Source organism: Bacillus rossius, chromosome 6 (assembly GCF_032445375.1).
Source record: "Bacillus rossius redtenbacheri isolate Brsri chromosome 6, Brsri_v3, whole genome shotgun sequence".
Classification (NCBI taxonomy): domain Eukaryota; kingdom Metazoa; phylum Arthropoda; class Insecta; order Phasmatodea; family Bacillidae; genus Bacillus; species Bacillus rossius.
The window spans coordinates 73,626,987-73,650,329 of record NC_086334.1 but is presented as its reverse complement, the minus strand read 5'-3'; the positions used below and the strand labels follow the sequence as shown (position 1 = coordinate 73,650,329).

Genomic DNA, 23,343 nt, shown 5'->3' with positions numbered 1-23,343 from the left:
CACAATCATACGAACATTCAAATACACAACTTACTTACAGGTATTTAGACTATATAGATCTCAAGTTCTACCGGACAATTGATTTAATTTATGAGCTAGCAAACATTCGAAACGTAAATTTATTTGTACATTTGTAACGGTGTGCTCATCGTATCTCGCCAAGATAGATAGGAAAAACCTGAATGTTATTTCGGTTAAACGTAAATATTGAATTTAGGAATACATGGTAGGTATTTATTTATTTGTGTTTAATTAATATATTAGTTTTAAAATAATTTTATTATTTTGTATTCCTATTTATGATTCTACCAAAAGTAAATGTCAGCTATTTATGGGTTGTGTATATTATTACAAATATTAATTTTTTTCACTAATTGATATTTTATCTTTTTGCAACTAATGTGCATAGTGCAGTGCACTAGACACCACAACCAGTGAGTGGTATTGGGTTATAGTGTAACAAAATAAGTAATAAGATAGTAAAAAATTTGTAAAGTGTGTGTGGATTTATTATCATATTAAGATAAATGTAGTGCTAATAAATTTGGTGTTTAATGTTCTACAAGTTATGTTTGTATAATGTAGTTTTTGTTACAGTATTAAGAAATTATAAAAAAAAGTGTCGTTCTACGAGTTAGTGTTTTGAAATTTCGTTTGTGCCACTTCAATACATCTATTATTTATGGTAGTATAATAATTATGATGAATCGTTTATATTCATTGAAGTGTTAAAATTACAATCATGCTGTTAAATTATTAATGTTTTATCCAAACTTGGGTGTACTAAGTTCAAATTAAATGTTGTGAAATTCCCTTGTAATAATTAGACTGTGTGTTGCTTGAGTCATACCTCCAATAAATAACTTTTCCGTGGAGAATACTTAATTTTATGCTAGGTTATTTTATTGTTTAGCTATTGCTTTGCTGGATCATTTTTAACCAACGTTCAAAACTTGTTTTCATGGCAATACAAATGTGAAAACATACAGTATTTCTCATGCTATTCGTTTATTGCTATGATGGTTTATGTCAACAACTTTGCGTGAAATTGCAAATATTTTCTTCATTCCTAAATGTTACTATCCGATTTCTGCTTTCCTGACAATAGGTAAGAAAGTAATTCTAAATAGTGTAGCTGTGTGCCCACATGAGGGCTGTTTAATATAATTATGTTAATATGAAATATGTAAATATATGTAACTATAAAGAATATTAGTTCAGTTATAACCAGTTATTTTTGTGTTTTGCACGAGTGTTCCTAGAGAATTCCTTTCGTTGTGGTACTTTTAAATGGTTTCAACCAAAAGTTTGCAGTAAATGTTATTGAGTACAATTTAAAACATGTTTTCAATTTAATGATAGGCCGATTCAGGTGTACATATATTAATTTCTCTTTAATATGTTTTTAAACAAAGGCATTTTTAAAATTTTACATTAATGTTACCTAAGCTCAACTCGTTAACGGAAACAATTTTTGACTTGTTTTCATTATTGTCATTAGTATATTACTACATACAACTTGTCAAACGTTTTAACACACCTTGCACCAAACCCTATGCCTAAGCGTTTTTGAGTTATATATTTTTTCCGCTCACCCAGTTGGTAATATTCCTCTAAAAAATTAGCGACGATGTTTCGGTGGCGTGTGACGTAATACGTTAATGGCATAAGCTACGAACTTTCTTAATCTTTGTCCTATTAATAGTACTGCATATTTTAATATTCGTTCGAATGAAAGTCATTAATAATTTTCTTTTTACACAAATACGTTACATTGACTTCCTTTACGTCCCCAATTCCCCCCTCTCCCATCGCCGTGTTAAACGTTTTTCATAAACAAACCTTAAACGCAATGTATTCAATAAAGAACAAAATTATTTCATGTATTGCCAAAGATAAAATTTACTGCAAATATTTTTTGAATTGAGATATTAAGATTGTATCTCACTTTGAAAGATGGTGCATAGAATGACTCGAATCAGTTGAAAATCTACAAAAGAAAAAGGTCCTTTCACAGTGCGTCACTATAATTAAACTGCTTGGTACACCTTGTATTGAATGCCTTACACTTGTATAACTAATTCATGTCATTTTGGATGTTATTATATTACCCGAAGTAACTAATAAATCCATTTATTTATCTCCATATCTTGCCTGGACCGCTCATATAACTGGACGCCTGGGCGTTTGCCCCTTACGTTCCTCTCCTCCAGACGGCCCATTACAAACAGGTGTAATTAAAATCCGAATGGCAAAAACTACTACATATCGCAATATGTTTAAATTAACATAGGCCCCTATATGTGTATTTTTAGAAAATCTTACAATAATAAATCTTAAAACGGCTGTAAGCAAGTAAAAGCGTCCATAAAATTGTTTATGCAAAATAAAATGATTTTCTTTTGTATCGCTTTTTTTTTGTTGAGAAACATAAATCGATAACGAATGTAATGAGTGATACAAAAAATTTGCTTGATATTCATTTATTTAATTTGTTGGTGTAATGTGTAAGTTTTCAGGATACCATACATCGTTGACTTCTTAATTAGTGTATTGCAGCCTCTTCACGTCACTCATTCGACCTCCCTCAAGATTTATTAAGGCGCCCGCCTACCTAGCAAGTGTACAACATTGCAGAGTGTTTGAAATACACATTTTTACAGAAAGCTATGGAAAATTTTCGAAATTGGTTTCCGTACGAAAAGAACACACACTTCAGGTATAGGCTTAATTTTAATTCGAAATGAATTATTAATTAAAAAAACATATTTTAGAATCCTTTAACATTGCCAAAAACGGGGTTTTGAGGCTGCAGTATCTTACAAACTATTCATGGGATGTATGTGGCACTAATATAGAGACATGCAATGGACCTTGATACAAAATATACACCAATAAAATTATAGGGTCACCGCATTGAATTCCGAGAGGCACTTGTGTTACTGCGGCATGTTTTGCACTTGTTGGCAGTCCATCACGTGGCGCGCTCTCAGAACAGCAATCGGCTCGTTTCCGCGGGGGGAGGTGAAAGATGAGTCAGGTTGGCGCGCCTGATGCCCCCTCCACTCTCGACACAGGGCGTGCAGTAAGCAAGCGCAGTTGCGGGGTGGAGTCGCTGGACGTGGCCGGATTGTTTTTATTTTACATCATTATGTTCAGCTGTTTCCTTTGAATATATATGTGTATATTTGTTTTAAAATGAAAGCTGTCGACGACGAACGAAGAAAGGGAAATAAATATAGGTTGATATCTGGAATAAAGGGAAAGTTAGATATTTCGACGGCACGAGGTATAATTTTACATAATTACTATTGTGTTTCCTAATTTATTTTTAATTTTTATATTATAACTTCATTTTTGTGTTCACAGACGGTCTCCGATAGCGTGGTCGGTTATGGCGCGGGAGCAATAGGCTCTGAGTTCGAATACGAGGCGTGCAAGTAGCAGTAAGTTCAGTTTTAGTAAATAATATAATCCTCTCGCTAGTTTAACCGGCGTAATGCAGGAAGTTATATAAAACAGAATTACGAGTGATGTTAAATGCGTCACGTTTAATGGATGTAATATATGTTTCGTTAACTGTGTAAGAGAAGATACCAATAGTAAAAATTTAACTTTTTAAACCTGTACTGTATATGTATTAGGTCAATACAACTCACAATTTAGATAGAAGAGCGTGAAAGTTAAAAACGAGATAAAATGGTACGAAACCAAATGATCGCGTAGTTGCGACGGTAAAGCTTCACCGCGATACAAATAAACAACTGAAACCAATTTACAGTGCAATTTTCGAAGCTATTACATGCTATTTACCAGTTAGAAGGTCGATGATAAAAGTTTTTATGGATCAGTAAATAAATGGAACGCATTTCGATGTAGCCATTTTTTTCCGTCAGAGCAGGACGTCTGCAGAATTTCGTAAAGAAGGATAGAGATAGAGTTTATTACATAACTTTATGTTGTATTAAGCTGGAGTCACAATACCACGGCGAGGCCGACACGGCAGGCCCGACAAACCTTCGTTCAGCGTTCCAGCACGACAGATTTAAAAGCGTAGGGTCACAATACCACGACAAAAATAACCCGACGAAGTTTCAATTTGGCCTTCGGCAAATGGTAATATGTGGATTACAAATAATTTAAAAAGTACAATTTTTTTAAATAACCAAGCCAAAAACTCGGAGCAACTGCATTCAGAACTGATAAATATTTAGTTAACTTACCGTCAACTTCTTCTACCGAAAAACTATATGTTATCTAAGCCCACGCTTTTTCTTTTTTTGGCTGGTTTCTGTAGTCCTTCACACCAATATCATACAAAATAGCATTAGCTTGGACTTTACTAATTAGAAGTTAGTTCCATGTTAGCTGAGTTACTAAGCCAGCTGAGTTGATAAATCAAATAAACCTTTATGACATGACATCATACGTCTAGGAAGTTTTGTTTTTGTCGGCGGAAAAAATCTGTTTCAAAATATCGGGTCTAGTTTCAAGTAGGAATGAAGCTCATTATATGATTTGTTGATGTTAGGTTTGGTAATCAAAATGGCTTTCAGTACTGCGACACTTAACTGTGTTTGGTCAATTGTTCATATTTTGTTCATTAGGTATGCTGAATTATCATTTTGTTTGCGAAAGCGGGGAATGTTTGCCCTCGCTGGGGACAGCGGGACAGACAGCCTGAAAGCGTGACTGTCCCGCCCAAAGTAGGACGTATGGTCACGTTACCTATACTACATATTATAATAAATCTGCCCGAAAGTACAGGAAAACTTACAATTTGTATATTCATTTAAATTTTTGTGGTAAACTTACCTAAACTTTTATTTGGCGCAGAACAAAATTAATAAAGCCAGAAGATCAAGAAAATTAAGAACTGTGATGGAGCAAAAACAGCAGTTTTGGAAAATCCGTGTATCCCTTGCACCGACGATCTGCAGGGTGACTGTTGTGACAACAGTTATGCGAAGACGCGTGATGGGTAAGTAAACATATTTGTATTTCTTTGGAGATGAGTGATCTTGACGTTGAATTTGTTACGATGTGTGAGGGTAAAAATTAGCAGGGGGTTTTTCACGAGTCAAAGTAAGGGGCAGAACAGATGAAGATTTTAAAAAGTCTATGAATTTATTAAAACCATTTGAAGGAAAACAAATGAAACATTAATTTAGAAAACAAAATTAATGATTATTTTTAAATATGATATAATATTTCAACACAATTAAGTAGATATATAATATTTTAGGTCCACACACGAACGCTTACTTGAGTTTTAAATACTTATGTCGTATACGAAAATATTAAAATCGTAAAGCCATATTCTACTACACACGGCTCTATTTCAAGTAAGCAGCATTTTTTTGTATTTGATTATTACATCGTTACTGACGTGAGAATTTGATTTGATCATGCCTTTTTAACATTACATATAGGTGCATTTTTATTTTACAACTTATACATCTGCTGCAGAAATAGATAAATTAATACGTGTTAATGATATAAATAGTCAATATTATTATGAACACAAAGTCTATTATCAAGGATCGTCTCTTGACTATTAGTGAAAATTAAGAAAAGAACATACCGAAGATAAGTTACTGACTGAAGTACCATCAAATAAATAATATGCGTAAAGACACATAGTGCTCTAAATATCAGTCAATAACCTTCGGTGTTGGAGGTCCTTGTTTGGATCGTAAGCCCCAACAGGCAGGGAGTTTTCCGGACTGGAATTGTAAGATTGGTAGTGCTTAAACTACAGCTGTAATTTGGAATGTACTCAGATGCTGCAGTTTCTTCTCACCTTTTCAATTAATTCTTATAATGCCGTCATTTAATTTAAAATGATTATAAAATCTTTTGTATGATAAGGAATGATATGTCTGCCTATCACGCTGGTCACGCAGACAACATTAACCTTTCATTATACGCACCTTACACTTTAATTAAACTTCATCTTTCCAAGCTTACTTAATTTGAATAAAATTTATTCTACATTAATTCTCTAAATAGCCCATTGCGTCGTGAAGTCCATTAAAGGAGATCGTTCTGTGCTTCGTACTCAAATGCCAATGTAGATTTGACACTGCTGTACAACTGCTGTAATATGTTATTAAACATTTTGTTTCAGATCACCCATCCAACTAACCACACTGACAACATTTTCTTTGGAAAACACTCAACCAGGTTGCTCTCATTGGCCTGATGTGTCAATTGAAGTAACAAACCCTACAAAGAGCAGTAACATGCACAGTGACCTGTCCACTACAAGTCAAGTAAATCACACTGCCATACCTGACCATAATTGGGATGAATCAGATGTTAGTGTTCTACCGTTATCACCAGCAAGTGAAGTCAATAGCAATGGCCTGTCAGAGTATCCTGCATCTACAGAAATAAGTGGAAAAAATGCAACTGTATTAGTTCCTGAAACATCTACCACACCAGTACGAACAATCATTCAGGGGCGTCGTATTTTTGATATAAATCACATGTTTTCAGAAGTAGCAAGAATAAGTAGACACAGTAAAATTTTTGACTGTAGCTTTGATAATATGGTGTTACTTAAAGAAGAGAGAAAAGGGATGGAAAGTACTTACTACTTCGAATGTGATATGTGTGGTTTGTTCGGAATCTCCACAAACAAACAACGGATGGATGGATATTAATGATTCCTGGGTGAGTAGTATGTTACTATCAGGTCAAGGATTTACTCAACTCAAAGACATTACTTCAAATTTAGAGATGCCATGCATGGCAAAAGAAACTTTTCAAAGACGACAAAGAAATCTATCGGAAATCATTAAAGAAGTTGCCTGGCAAAAAATGCAATCAGCTGGAAAAGAAGAAATGGAGTTAGCCCTCGAAGCAGGGGAGGTTGATGAAACTGGAATACCGGTTATCTCTGTAATAACTGATGGCGCATGGAGCAAACGATCTTACGGAACCAATTTCAATGCTTTATCAGGAGTGGTATGTTAGTCAGTTTACTGATTCTTATTGTTGTTTAAGCAATGTGAAGTATGTATATTTTTCTGTATCGTGTATTTATTTTGCTTCCAGGCATGTATCATTGGTGCCAAGACCAGAAAAGTTTTATTTATAAGCACAAGAAATGCTTACTGTTGTATTTGCGCCCGAGCTTCTTCCAAGGGTGAGGAAGTGAATACCCATGTCTGCTACAAAAACTGGGCAAAGTCATCCACTGCCATAGAAGCTGATATTATAGTCGAGGGCTTCCGGTGCAGCGTCGCAATGCATAACTTGAAATACAACAAAATAATAGGTAAGTGTAAGAAAATATCAAGATATCTTAACTCTATAAATTACTTTTCTTTTGTTAGTTTCAATTTATCACGCGCATGTTTTACGCAAGGAATATAAGGGAAAACATATATCATTAAGGCTTATAACTCAGCAACTATGCATCTTTCTCTGAATAGAGTTAACTTAAAAAGTAACAAAACTAATTTTCTATGCTGTTTATAATGGTATGTAAATATGAATATATGTAACGGAAATTATTTTGTGAGAATGTGATTTCCTTTATGGTAATGACACTAATTTAGTTCTGACTTTTGAACCATGTTAGCGAATTCGTTATTCATTACAAATTGGGCAAACACAAGTAAACTTTATTGTCAATGAATATCATTTAGTTTTAAGGTGTATCCTTATAGTAATCTAGAATTTAAACGTTATAAAGTTATAATTGTACAGTAACAAAGGAATACAGTCTAAATTTTAACTTCCAATTTCAGGGTTTAGAGATAAACATTTAATTAATTCCCGATAATAAAACCGCCCTAAAATACTATAATATTTCTATTATGTTGCCAGAATTATTTCCAAAAAAAATGTGTTTAATTTATACCTTGTATCAATATTATTTTTGCATACAATCGCAAAATAAACGTTTTGGATGTTTTTATTTGTGTTTATTAACCCAACTAGCTAAAATGCCGCGGCTTTGCTCAAGCTTTTTCAGGAGATAGCTCATATTGCACCCTTTTTAAAAAATATGTAATATCCAAAATTCAACTAGTGCCTATATCCCCTATGTTATGCGTGTAATATTGACTGACTTTGCTTATGACTCGTGAATGAGATAACTAGTCTAAATATTTGAGCTATTTGTCCTTAAAAAATGTTGTTAGGGGGTTAAATGTTTTCACAAAATATACGGTAAGTAAAAAGTGTGAACCTATTCTAATAGGTGTAAGATATTAGTTATTTATTATAGAAAAAAAAAACATTTAATATTCCGTTTAAACGTATTTACAGAAGTTAACGGAATTTAATTTTTAAAGTTACCTTTCTTCTTAACGGTGGTTCAATATAAGTATATTGTTGAGTTGTCAATAACTAATGTGGTCTAAATAAAGAACGGTCCAATTACATATATGTTTAATGTAATCATTTATTTTACCGTGGAACGATTTCTTATTCTATCTAACATTGGCATTGAAATATTCAAAGCAGAACTGTCTTCAAACATTTTATCAGCTGCATCCACTTTTGTATTTCAATGAACCCATTGACTAAATGCCCTCCAAAGCATAGTACGTTTTTGTTAATCTGACCAATTCCAGGTCTTGGACTGAAGAACCAGAAAAACCTTAGATTTGTCAAAGAACGACGAAGACTAGTTCCCCAAAACCTGTTTTGTAACATGGCAAAATGCATCTTTACAGAACTGTTATGGTTGCTGAAGACTTCTTTATTTTGCTGTAGCCCCCTAAAATTCCTGCTTATATTAAAGTACAAGAACGTCAAACTCACATTACTGCAAATGTTTCTATAATTACTTTCAGTATGATTCCGACAGTAACAATTGGCATAAACCCCATTTCTAATGATTTACAAGTTACAAGAAGGTATCTTTAGAAATTCACTCTGATATGGTGCATATTGATGTAAATATTATTTACATTAATATTTTTGTCGCATACACCATTAATTCACTATAACCATTTATTGGCTTGTAATTTGTGGGAGGGTAGAGTTCACATTTTCATTGAAATCGGCAGTACCAAAATAATGATCGTCCCATACTGAGGCTGCCAGCAAATAACGGTGTAATTGTTTTGGGTGCCAGCTTGCGTTTCAAAGGGGCTAATTTTGAATCATATGTAAGGCTTAAAAGTTTTTGATTTAACAGAGGAATTGTAATATGATTATACCTATTATACTTATAATATTTGTAACAATAATTATGGAAATACCGCTCAATTGTTGCCACTGTTTTCACTTGTTAAATAATCTGACTACTTAGATTGCCAGCTCATATAATTGCGCTCATTTTGTTTGTGGGTTCCCTGCCAGGTGAATAAAGTAAATATTTATGGCCCTTTTTTACTGAGCGCTATATCAGTAAAGTAAAATGCACTTAATTTTTTACCCCCTAGATCTAAGGAACTATAAAATGTTAAATTTTCATTTGTCATTGAAACATAGGTCGGGTAATACCGGACAGCGGGTGATACCGGACAGTACCAGTTTCCAGAGGTGCGCGCTAGGGGCAGCACCAGTCGGTCGTTTGTCTCGTAGGTCTCTGTGAAGGACACGCAGTGTCGCCATTATGAGTTCGTGCGTTGTCTGCTTGTTGAGTAGTGCTACGTTTTATTGATTTTAGGCCAAGATCTTCTGCACGAAGATAACTTTGCCGGGTTGGTACAACATAACAAGTAAGATATTTATAAGTTTAAGTATAGTAACTTGTGTACTAACCATTTATATATTACCATACAGTGTAACATCTGTGTGCGACAAATACTAAATATTTTATGACGTAATTTCGATGGCATGTCCGTCGGGTAATATCGGACAACCTGCTGGAGGGTTATATCGGACGGTTGCGGGTGGTATCGGACACAATGGTAGAGTAATTTCCCGTCTATTCTGATTCAAGTATTCTTTCTATTTGCAGAAAATGGAGAAAAGAAGGGGAAGGTGGAAAGAAGAAGATATGAAATTAGCAGTAGAGCATGTTATAAATAAAGAAATGAGCATTAGAGAAGCAAGTGAACAATTTTCTGTTCCGAAGAGTACACTAGGTGATCGACTCATTAAACTTGGTTCGGGAAATGAGGCAATTATGAAACCACACATGGGTACTTTCAGTAATACATTCAGTGATGCACACGAGGAGCAGTTATACAACCATGTTAAAGCTTTAGATAGACAACTCATGCCATTAACTCGAGATGAATTTCTTAAATTATCTTTTGACTTGGCAGAACACCTAAATATTGATCATCGCTTCAATAAGCAAAAAGAGAGGGCTGGGAAAGACTTCTATTATGAGTTCATGAAGAGGCACCCCGATTTGAGCCTAAGGTCTGCAGAATCCACAAGTTTGCAGCGAGCTGCAGGGTTTAATAAAGAACAAGTTGATCGGTTTTATGAAAAGCTGACTGAATTAATGGACAAATATTCATTTAGTCCATCGCGGATCTTTAATGCAGATGAAACTGGGGTATCCTGTGTTCACAACAATCAACTGAAAGTCATGACAATAAAGGGAAAGAAACAAGTGGGGAAATTAACATCAGGCGAAAGAGGAAGAAATGTAACTGTTCTCTTATGCATCAATGCTTCTGGAGACATGTTTGTTCCCCCACTCTTTGTTTTCCCCAGAGTTCGCATCGATAAGGATCTCACTAAAGATGCTCCTGTTGGAAGTGTGTTTGACGGACAACAAAGTGGTTGGATAACCAAAGATGGATTCCTAAAATGGTTCAAATTATTTGTTGAACGAGTTGTGCCAAGTGAAAAGAACCCTACACTGTTAATTGTTGATGGTCATTCAAGTCACAAGGACTTAGAAGTGATTCTGTTTGCTCGTTCCCACCACGTCCATATCCTGAGTTTACCACCTCATACAACTCACAAAATGCAACCACTGGACAGAGTAGTTATGAAGCCATTTAAGAATGCTTTCAATGAAGCATGTTCTTTGTGGATGCGAAAATATCCAAAGCTGAAAATTGCTCTCAAGGACATAGCTGGACTGGTTAACTATGCATTAGCAAAAGTCTGCAGAATGGAACTCGCTCAATCAGCATTCATGTGCACTGGAATTTACCCACTCAACCGTAGCATATTCACAGACTTGGATTTCCATACTAGTTTGAATGACTTACCAATCACTGTTCAAGAAGAATCTCCACCGTGTGTTCGAAGACAGAGTTCACCAGAGCCTTCAACTTCAGATCAAGCAGTAGGTCTAACAACACAGCAAATGTCAACTCCATCATGCTCCAGAATGGAAGGTTCTGAAAGCACTGTACTGCACACTTCAGCCTTCAATGTAGTAGAACAAATTTCTCCACTTCCTAGCAGTGCAGTTGCCAAGTTGGCCTCACGAAAACGACGGGGAGACAGAAGTGAAGTTCTAACATCTAGCCCATACAAAAATGAGCTTGAAGCAAAAAGATGCAAGTTGAATGTGAATCAAAAGTCGCAAACCACTAAGAAACTAAAAGGGAAACATCTCAGAAAAACATCAATGCATAGAACACCCCAACCAAAAGTTCCATGTGCAACAAACGAAGAGACTACTGACTGTATCATTTGCGGTGAAAATTTCAGTGAGGATTGGATACAATGTACCATATGTAAAGGATGGGCACATGAAAACTGTGCTGACCTTGAAGGGGATGCTGTATTTTATAAGTGTGATGTTTGTAAGAAAACCTAAATGTTATTTACAGGCGGTATTTTGTAAAAATCTGAAGGGGAAATGACTGTCCGATATAACCCTCCAGTTTACTGAAACTTCCAAATACCACTGTTTGTTCAAATGTAAAATACTAATATTTCTAAATGTTTTGGCCCATTTTCTTTATTAGGCATTATAAATAATTAAAGTACAATTCCAGAGACATATGTACATTTCATTTTTTGCAGTAAGTTATATTTTTATTAAAAGAAAACCTAAGGTGTCCGGTACTGCCCGACCTTCCCCTAAGCCTATATTACTAATATTTTAAAATGCATTTTTGTTTCTGTTCAACGTTACATACATTACAAATGTAGCTTACTTTCTAACATTTGAGCCACTGAGTAGTAGGTCACAAATACTAATTTATGTGTTGTTAAAACAATACTGATGTATGGATACACAAACATTGTGCTTGTTTTGTGCAGGTGATGGTGACAGTAGCGTAATGAAGCAGCTCATTGCATGCCAACCATACGGACCAAACTTTCACATTGAAAAAATTGAATGCAAAAATCACATAATCAGAAACTACAACAAAATGCTTAGAGATATTGCATCTAAAACCAGAAATGCATCTGGTTCTGTACCTTTAGTGGCGAGACGTATTTTGGATTCGGACCACCAACTGCGTCTTCGTGTGGCAGTAACAAGTGCTATTAAGCACAGAAGTACTGAAAATTTGCCTTTAGCGAGATAAGATTAATGAATTAACAAAGGATATCCACAATGGGCCTTCTCATGTGTTCGGAGACCATGGGAAATGTCACGAAAGAGGTTATTTTTGCAAAGGGCCAAAGGATGGTGAAGTGTGTGTAGTAGAGGACCTAAAATCGGTTGGTATGTGGGATGAAATAGTGGCAGCAAAGAATCTCGTCGCTCACCATGCCAGTAGCCTCATTCATAATGTTTCTACCAATGATGTGGAGAGGTTTAACTCCGTTCTCTGCAAATTTGTCGGAGGAAAAAGAGTAAACCTTTCGCTACGTGGTGGGTACGAAACAAGAAGTAATCTCTGTGTTATAGAACATAATACTAAAGGAGATACACAAAAACTTATTACAAAACAAATGAGGAATAAAAGCCCAGGTTTTTTTCTGTAAAAGCAACATACAGAACAAACAAAGATCTGCAGAAAAAAGGATAAAGCGGCTCCAAGAAAAACCGAAAAAAATTAAACGTAGGCGATTAGTAATGACTGGGCCAGATTGTCACTATGGCAATGTGAATGCAGAACCTGAAATGACTAAAGAATAATTCCAAAGACAAAAGCAAAACTTTTTGGTAAAACTTAGCCTTGATGAATGCGAAAGAAATTATCTTCAGGCTAACACTACAGCTCAAATTAACTATCAGCTTTGGTTGGCAGAACGTTCTAAACGGTTAACAGCATCTTCTTTCGGCCGTATTTGTAAATTGAAATCATCAACACCAAGATCAAAAACTCTTATATCTTTAATTTACAGCAGATTTCAAGGATCGGTCGCCACAAAATACTGATTGGCCAAAGAACCTTTAGCCCTAGAACAGCTAGAAAAAACTCTCGGCAAAACGATGCTTCCTGAACTTGTGGATCCGCAATATCCGAAAGGATTACCTGTGCATGACATAAAAAAATAATGTACACAGTTTTGAAACAAAAGTTTCTTGACAAATTGTATTTTGTTGAAGTGTGGATTTTTATTTTCAAGACATAGTCACATATGATTTATTTCTAACTATACATTTGCATATATTACATTTATGTACTTATTGTTTAATGCCGTTACATTTGTTACAACTGAGTAATGAACTTGGTGTGTTCGCTCTTTCCCCTGTGTGTATATTTGTTGTGGACATGTTTTATACATATTGTTATTTCATGAATTTGTTATAAATAATTTAAATTTTTATAAATACTAAAGTCTTAACTTATACAAAAGCATTTTAGATTTTGTTTGAACTAAGGTTACTTTTAAGTAAACTTCACATAAATGACAGCATAAAAATACAAATATGTTCTAGGCAGTCTCAAATAGGTATGATTCTTAGAAAATTAACATTGTATAGCTGATGAATTAAAAAAATTCTTATATAATACCACTACACAAAATTTTATTTCCATTCGAACTTTCATTGTTAATATATAAAATTAAAAAAAATGGCAAATTTATGAATGCCGCCGTAATAATAATTGAAAACGATTCACTATTAGCTGCGAGTTTGTGATAGCCCATTTCACGCGGGTAAGCGGACTTCGTTTGATGCAGTGCGAGTCTCAGGAATATGCTACATTTTCGCTCGCAATACAAAGATAATACGTGATCAGAATTGTTTGTCCATGAATTTTAAATTAAAACGATTCTTTAATAAAATACTCGATGATACACGTCGGAAAGTAAGATATTGTCAGTAACTTAATTTACACCAGTCCTGAACTGAAACTGTTGTTTAATAATTTGAGTGCGATCATTGTGTGTGGGTGTGTCATGATATTTTGTCAACTAAATTTTTTTTGTTTGTTATAACTAGTTCTCGTAATTAATTTTGTATTGATTCGGCTGTCTTTTACACTTGAAAGGCAATCATAAATAATTTTTTTAGAGCGTAGGCCTATTGTCAATCTTAGCAAACTTGTTAAACTAATAGTAAAAACCCGAGACACGTATATTACAATTCATAAAAAACATATATAGATTAAACTAATATTTACTTAAATTTAAAAACTAGTTGATACAACTATAATATTTAAGCTAATATTTAGATTGAATTATAAAATCTAGAGCCGCGCGAGTGCTGTTGCTGTAGTTAGATACTTTGGGCCCTTTTTTTGTCAAACGATTTGTTTTTATATTTTATTAATCCATATTTCATTTAAAACTTTTGTGTTAAAAGTTATAGTTTTACCTTTATCCATGTTGTTTATATTTTCGCCTAAATTTTTCTTATGGTAACTTGTAATAAAATTACAATATTAAAGGGCTTTCGTTGTATTTAGTACACATTGTACCTTTTGTTTGTATTAACAAAGCAACTGTATTTGTCTTATATAGGATAAATGACACATGAATACACTTATAAATGTTTTCAATTACTCACTAGATTACACTGTGTTAAAAATAAATGAAATGTATTAAATGATTACAATATAATTTTTCAAACCATTCATGGATATGTGAAATAACTGTACTTACAACTATTAGGTTCTGAATAATGTTAATTTGTATTTTTTTCTATTGTATATTACGCAACTCGACGCTATGAATAATATTTTACTATGAAAGAGTTCATTATTATAACTAACTACTAGATATTTTGTACGAAATATATCGCTCGACGTAAACATAACCTACTTTTGATCATTATAAACAAAAATAAAATGATTATTCTAATATGAGTAACTCATCTACGAAAAAACCACAATTTATTTAACTTGCTTCCACTTACACAGAATTTGTCCTTCCTATTGCATGTTTTCACCAATTTACTACACCTATCATTATTCTTTGGAAAGGAGAAATATATATTTTATTAAATAATATTTATTATGTTTGGAGAAACTGTGACATCCGTACGCTTCATAGTCTAACATCTTGACTACATGTAGCTCATACGATTATACATCAACAATCAGAAAGGTCCTCGCGAGACGTAAATGAAATGGATAGCCTTGGAATAAGAGCTCCGTCTGCAACCAAGGAGCGGTGGTGTGGGAGCTGGGAGGGGGAGAGGGTGGAGAGAGGAGCATGCACGCGGTATCATCTGTCTTTCTTTCCGCCGTGAGAGCACAAGTACTGGTGGTTTGGAAACACCCTACTACGGTGGTGACTCTCCTTTGGAGGGGGGAAATGGATAGCACTCCCGCTGTGCGAACACTGCTGCAGCCGCCTAGTTCCAGTACCGACCGCTGTCGCCCGGCAAGGTCGCTCAGCCAGCGAGTGAAATTTCGGGATGTGCTCCCAGGTAGGCGGGCGCCTTAAATTATTTTAGCCACACAACACTCTGTGCCCAATATCGCTCGGAACTGCCACTCGCTTGAGCAGTCTAGCCTTCCACTGAGCGTGGGTGAGCATTCCTGCCACAAGGACATCGGGCAACGCTGTCTTGGGCCCGTCCTACCCTCCCCCCCTCTTCGTGCGGAAAGAAGACACATGATCCACCGCCGATAGCATGTGAAACCACACCTCGACTCTATTCATACAACCTTTGGGAGAGAGGGGTAGGGGGAAAATACGTGGCGAGTCTAAGCAGTTTGCCTCTTTGCCGCGAGAGCGCTGCACTGTACGGCCTTTGAATATTACATCTGTCTGAAAAATGCAAGCCTTTGTCTTAGCTGCTCCAGCAAGAAAGCTACGCAATTAAACTTCAACATTGTTGAAGATATACATCATTTAAATGTTTAAAAATGCACGTGCGGTAAAATGTTTCTACCTTTTTGATACAAACTCATTTAATTTAGTGTTGAAAGTTGTTAGAGCACCACTTGAAAAAAATGTATTTTCATCTGAATTTAAAACTCAATATTTTAAACTTTTGAAGCACCGTTTTAAGAATCTTTTTGCATCAGGGTATTCTTTATACTTCATTGTTTTGTAAAAACAAGTTACTTGAAAAATTTTTTACACTTGCTTCATGCTGGAGGTTCTGCAAAACATGATAAAATTTTAATTAAATTGTTCAAAAATTCATTAAAATATTTTTCATTTTTCATTTTTTTACAGGAACTCATTTTTGTAATGTAATGAACAATTTCACGAAATGAAATCTTTATCTGAGCAATTTTAATTTAGGGATCAATACCCCTTAAGTGGACATGGTCAGAGTGTGCGTGTACACTGCCCTGTAGGTAATTAACGAAACTAAAGCCCGGTATTCACAGTGCGAGGCTGCTCGCTGCGAATGCCTCGTGGCGAAGGCTCGGCTTTGCCTCGGACTGTGAATACCGGGTGTGCTCGCTACGCGGCGTTCGCGTCGCACAATTCGAGGCGAGCCGTGTGCTTGTCGGTAGAAGAGCAGTGCTCAAAGGTGCCTCGCCCCGAGCTGTGCGTCAAGTGAATACCTGCGCTGTCTGCCTCGCATCGTACAAGACACAATTCTGCACTGCAAACTCAACAAGCCTCCACAACGAAACTGTCATCATGGATAATCATGAAATGATCGGACAATTAGTTAAATGTTATGAAACGAAACGTTTACTGTGGGACTCGAAACACCCTGAATACTATAACAAACACAAGAGAGAAGACTTGTGGCGCGAAATATCGCTATCAATGAATGTTTCTGTAAAAGATCTGAAAAAGAAGATGACGTCTCTGTTGGGCTCTTACCGACGTGAAAGGTCAAGGGAAAAGAAAAGTCAAGTTACAGGATCTGGTATGTTTATAATCATTATTTTACTACATAATACAATGTATTTTGGAATTTTACTATGTGAGTTGAATTGGTTAAAAACTCAAATGACAGGATCAGATGTTTTGTTATCATTTAGTGTACTGTATAATACAATGTATTTTGGAAGTTAAATTGGCAAGAACGTAATTGAGGTTTTAATGTTACAGGCCAAGGAGATGTTTACAAGTCACAATGGTTTGGATATACATTGTTTGACTTTCTTTCTGATAAGGACACGCCAAATGACACATTCGATACAATGGAGAATGTAAGTACATTTACAAAACATTTCTGTAGTTGAAGCTTACAAAATAAGGATGTAACAACACACATTAATAGGTAGTTATTTTGCTATAGAATTGAGCCATTAGTGGCAAAGTCCTCAGACAGATAGATGGTTCATATTTTTTCAAGCCACCGGATTCCTTGTTGGTCTTCCATGTTCCCGGGAAACATTAATAGTCATTTTGCCATGGAATTGAGCCATTAGTGGCAAAGTGCTCAGCCAGATGGGTTCGGATTTTTTTGGATGTTAGATTTGCTCTTCGAGGTGTCTGTCCAATTGGGATCAAGCCACCGTATTCATTGTTGTTTCTCCATGTACCCGGAATAAGTTGACCATTTTCTTCTCTGTCTAAGAAACCAGGCGGTGTGTAGATAGGATTTGTGATAGATCGTTTTCGCAAAAAATTGTGTAAATATACAACTACTAAAACTACTTTCTTAGCCTTCTCGGGTTGTAGTAGAATTGGTTTTCTCAAAACCCGAAATGCAGAACTAGCTACTCCAAAAGCATTCTCTACGACCCTACGTCCTCTGGATAGGCGGTAGTTAAAAATTCTTTCAATAGAACCAACTGGTGGAGTACCTTTAAATGGTGTCATAGTATATTCATTTAACTCAAATGCTTGATCACCTAATAAGAAATAAGGAACGTTAATACTATAAGGAATTTGCACTGCTTTTGGTTTCGGTATGTTCAGTTCCTTGTTTTCTAACTTTTTGTACAATTGGGTATGTTTGAAAACGCCTCCATCTGAAAATCTACCAGGGCAGCCAACATCAACATACAAAAAATTGTAGTTGGCATCAACTAATGCAAAGAGCACAATACTAAAGAAACCCTTGTAATTGTAATACTCAGTTCCACTGTTCCATGGTGCTTGAAGCTGGACATGTTTCCCATCCATTGCACCTATAACATAAGGGAAGTTCCACCTTTCTTCGAATTCCTTTGCTACAGCTAACCATTCTTCATTAGAAGAGGGTACCTAAAAAAAAAAAAATACATTATCAATTTAAAAGAACAGGGATACCTGCTAGTGGGTAGTATTTGAGTAGACCAATTCCAATATGTCCCTTGTCCATGTCGCAAAACTTGTGGATAATCACACAAAACGTATTAGAAAATAATTTAGATCCTGGTAACATTTAAATCATGAACAACATTGACATAGGTTGTAATACTGTTTATATTTACAGTGATAATGTATTACGCTCAAAACTGTGAGTGTAAAAGGAAAAAATAGGTTGGACATAGGACATTTTGTACAAGTAAATAGGACGAGAGACGTTTTGTAAAAGTATATAATGAGGATAAAAGACATTTTGGCATTGTAAACAGAGGACAAAGGTCACGTTGAATCACTTAATACGTAAAGCATAACAATTCAACATGGAAGCCGTAATGACAAAGAGGACGTTTTGTTTATGTAAAAAGCCACATTTCTTCAACAGCCATGTTTGTTTTGGCCATATGGAGAAGAGACCCTTTGGAACAGTACACAGCTTTCACCATTAACAATAGCAGGGAAGAAAGACGTTTTGGAAGCAAATTATTGCAGAATCATAGATGTAATAGTATAATGACTTGAATAGAACCAAAACATGTAAAAGCATTATATTATGTGCTCTTGAGTTTAAAAAATTATACTTTATTTTAATTAGACTATTCCTTATTAGCTTTGCTAATCGGGGAGTTCATTCTGCCGCACCCTATCCAACATTGTATTTACAATTTTTTTTTTGGTTACAGGCTAATAGGCAAAGGGGTCCTGAGGAAAATCGAGAAGAATCATACAATGATGAATCTATTGTCGATGAACCCGCAACGGTCGAAGATGAACCACCGGCGTCTACGAGTACAGCGACGGCGCCTACTTCTAACATTTCCCAAGCTAGGAAAAGAAAACGTCGTAATGATGCTGACAACGCACAAAATGAAATGCTACTTGATGCATACTCCATTTTGAAAAAGACATCGGCTACTCCTACTGACCACTATGAAACCTTTGGAATGCATGTAGCAAGTGAACTGAGGAAATATGACTCCAACACTTTACCTCATGTGAAGAGGGCAATATCAGATGTGTTGTTCAGAGCAGATATTGGAGAATTTACCCCCAATCACAACGTCCTTAATACTTATGGGTACTACAGTTCTTTCAGTACGCCCACACAGCGTTCGTCTGGAAGTACCTACCATCCAACTCCTACGCCTCCACCTTCCGATGCTGTACTTGAAATTGAATCAAGGCCTCCTCAACAAGAAGACACTTTACTACACTACCTGACTGACGAAAGATAATAACATGAAATGTTGTAATATGCAAGCTACATTGTTAAACATTACAATATATTGATCTTTTGAAGTACCTAAATTGTTTTCTTACCTTTATGTAGTCCCTTAGGGCTTCAATCAGTGCATCACATACTTCTGGAACAATCACAGATATTCGTTGTTTGGATATACGAAAGAGGTATTGCAAACTTGTAAATGAATCTCCAGTAGCTAAGAATCTCAGAGTAAGAGCTAATCTTTCCTTGGTGGTAATAGCACGTCGCATGTACGTGTCACGTTTTTTCACGGCAGGCTCTATCAATGTAAGTAAATGGTCAAAATCTTGCTTGGACATTCGCAAGAAATTTGGCACGTCTTCTTCAAATCTCATGTCTTCTAGGAGTCTGTTCCCATATTCTAACCGAGTTTGATACAACTTTTTGACCCACCAACGCTTACGTCGCTTTTTCCGTTGTTTTTTTCCAATAATCGTCGCCATCACAATATAAGCAGCGGCAGCAACTTGCACATTTCTAGAACCAAGAGACATGTTGCATACTGCATTCACTACGAATGCGAGTGGTTCGCGTTCTCGCAGTGAGCGTTCGTGGTTACAAACTAGCTGAAGAGCGTATGCCTCACCCTGAGGCAGATGGCGCGAGGCATTCGCAGCGAGCAGCCTCGCACTGTGAATACACGCCTTAACTTGTTTGCCGATATAATCGTCACAAACACATATCGTGCAGTACACTCTACAGTATACACAGTTGGCCGAACTTTATTTGTCCGGAATTTAATAGGACTAGAATTTCATTAAAATTTCCGTCTAATTTTTTATATCTAGTACTGGACTGCCCGAATCTATACTAATATTATAAAGCTGAAGAGTTTGTTTGTTGTTTGTTTGTTTGAACGCGGTAATCTCAGGAACCACTGGTCCGATTTGAAAAATTCTTTCAGTGTTGGATAGTACATTTATCGAGGAAGGCTATGGGCTATATTATATTATCAATAAAATTAGGGATCCTTACTAAAAGTCCAATTTAGAATCAAATGCGTTATAGGGGGTTAAATACAACATGCAGAACATGTAAGAAGTGTGTGTTGACAATGCCGCAGGCGCTAGAAGTTTATTAAGCGAAATACCACTCACTGACTCACTCATCACGTGATCTCTAAAACTATACACCCGATTGACTTGAATTTTAGCATAGTTACTCATTTTGTGATTTAGACGCTCACTAAGAACGGATTCTGCGGAAATCCGATCCCAAGGGGAGTTTCGGGGACGTAATATATCAAATGTTCCAGTTTTTGGTAGGAAATCACCATGGCAATGGCTGTTGCTTTGTTGATGCTTCATTCTTCTCTATGGAAACGACTATTTCATTGTTAGTGCAGTCCTCATCACCGTTGAAATTTTGCGGGTACTTTAAATATCAAAAATTTCCCTTTTTTACACGCTTTATATTAGCTTCACCTGTATGTTTGTTTGTATGTATGTATGTTTGTAACCGACTCCTTTGGGTGCGATTTTGACCCACTTTAACCGGCCAGATTTCATTGAAACTTTGTAGATTTATCGAGGACCGATGACAATACACTAATTTGATAAGATTATTCCATTAATCAATTTGCAAAATAATATTTCTGTCAATTTATATAATTGGTAAAATGAAACAAAGACATATATGTACAGAAAACTGTTTCGCTCATGTGCGAACTCTTTTCTTTCAGTTTGTCTTTGGCGCGATATAAACAAAGCCTACTAAATATTGTGACATTTAATTAAATGAAAATTGAGAGAGGGTTATGATTATTGTGAGCAATATACTTTCTTGAAGAGAATATTATCTATATTTGTAAAAATATGAAGAAAAAAACTTAAATAAGGGCTTTAAATGTTGTTTCTTTCGTTAAATAGAAAAACACAATTACGTCTTTGTTTCATTTGTTTTACCAATTAACCAAGCGTGAAACATTATTATAAAACAACATTTTATGCAAATATTTCACGAAACATAGAAAAATTGAGGTTTGATTTTGCTGTGAAACCAACAGCAGATGGGAAATCAAACACCATATGCATAACCTCAATATCTACACCTAATGGGCAGATTTTTGAAATTCCACTCTAACACCGACCTGCAAATCTACACCAAGCAGTTACAAATACTCCAAACTATGCCAAGGTCAGTAAATCATTAAATAAAAGACATCAAACACGGAAAATATGGATAAGTTTGACAGATGATCTATCAAAAAACATATTTGGATAGAGAGCAAAACTTACAGTTTAATGATTTTTACCTGGAAGAAATTGAGGAAAAAAAAAACACTTTTATAAATGAACCAAACTAAAAAGTAGAAAATAAATAATACTTTCAAAAACTAAAAAGACGCTTTATATAGAAAACCAAACTAAAAAATAGAAAATAAATTTTAATAAATTTGAATTAAGAATAGTGTAAATTTTTTTATAAATATAAATTAATAATAGTGCAAATAAGAAAATAGTGTATTTTATTTAAAAAAAAGCGTGGGGTTCTTTTTAAGATATTATCGAAATGATAAACCTTCTACTCATATCTGTCAATAAAATATTTATAACTATTGACACCATGCACCCCACGCTTTTTTAAAAAAAAAAAAACATTATTTTCTTATTTACACAATGATTAATTTATATTTATAAAAAAAATTACACTACCTATTCTTAATTCAAATTTATTAAAATTTATTTTCTATTTTTTAGTTTGGTTTTATATATAAAGCGTGTTTTTAGTTTTTGAAACTATTATTTATTTCAAGTATATATATTTTACAGACTTGAAACTTCACAGTAATGTTCCTTATGTTACGCAGGATGACATTTTCCGAAAATTAGATCCCATGGGTGGTTAAAACCAGGCAACAGTGGGTACTTTGTCTGCATGAGAACAGGATTTTGCATTGTTCATGCCTTCTGCGTCTCCATGGCAGCGGGCATCGCGCGGCAGTGGCGTACCCACAAGGAGGGGCATGTATAATGAGCGGCGCAAGAGTGATCTGCCTGTAGACTGCCGTAGCGAAGTACGGGTACATCAGTTGTACGTTGCGTGCACGAGTCGGGAAACCATCGGTGCTATTCATTTTCTCTCCGGTACATTATACAGCATTGTAATTAATTTTTACTTAATTTTTTTAAATTTACCATTACTGTAAATGGGAGATGTGGCTTAATTTTTTTCCATTAGTATAGCCGTGCGAAGCCGGGTCGGGCAGCTAGTACCAAATATTAACAAACTCATGGGACACTGGACACTTTACGTAATTGGGACAGTTCCATTGAAAACTCGTTAATAATCTATCGGTAGACGTGGAGAATACAGCGACCACCTCCCGGGAGACAGCAGGTCCTCACCTGAGCGCGGCGGGCTGTCGCGACTCACGCGGTCGTACCACGAGCTGAAGACCACCAGCAGCACCAGCAGTCCCGCCGCGCAGCTGCAACAGAGTCTGTGCTTTACCGGGACACTACTAGTGACATCCAGAGGTTCACTCTAGGATTTCAGAGTTGCTACAGAAAAAAACTGTCTCAAAATTTCTAAATTTGTATTTAATCTACTCACACTACGCATTACATCCAACCACCAGATTTTATGATTCTACAAGAAATTCATTAATTATTTTAACATATTTTATTGGTTTC

General features: G+C 35.5%; 1 protein-coding gene across 1 annotated transcript in view; it reads right to left on the bottom strand.

Annotated features, from left to right (window-relative positions):
* LOC134533469 (uncharacterized) overlaps positions 1-23,343 on the bottom strand; it is a 138,295-nt gene that overhangs the window by 50,874 nt on the left and 64,078 nt on the right. The window contains exon 4 of the mRNA XM_063370993.1: positions 23,056-23,138. Coding sequence (XP_063227063.1) covers positions 23,056-23,138 — 83 coding nt within the window. The remainder of the gene's footprint in view (positions 1-23,055; positions 23,139-23,343) is intronic.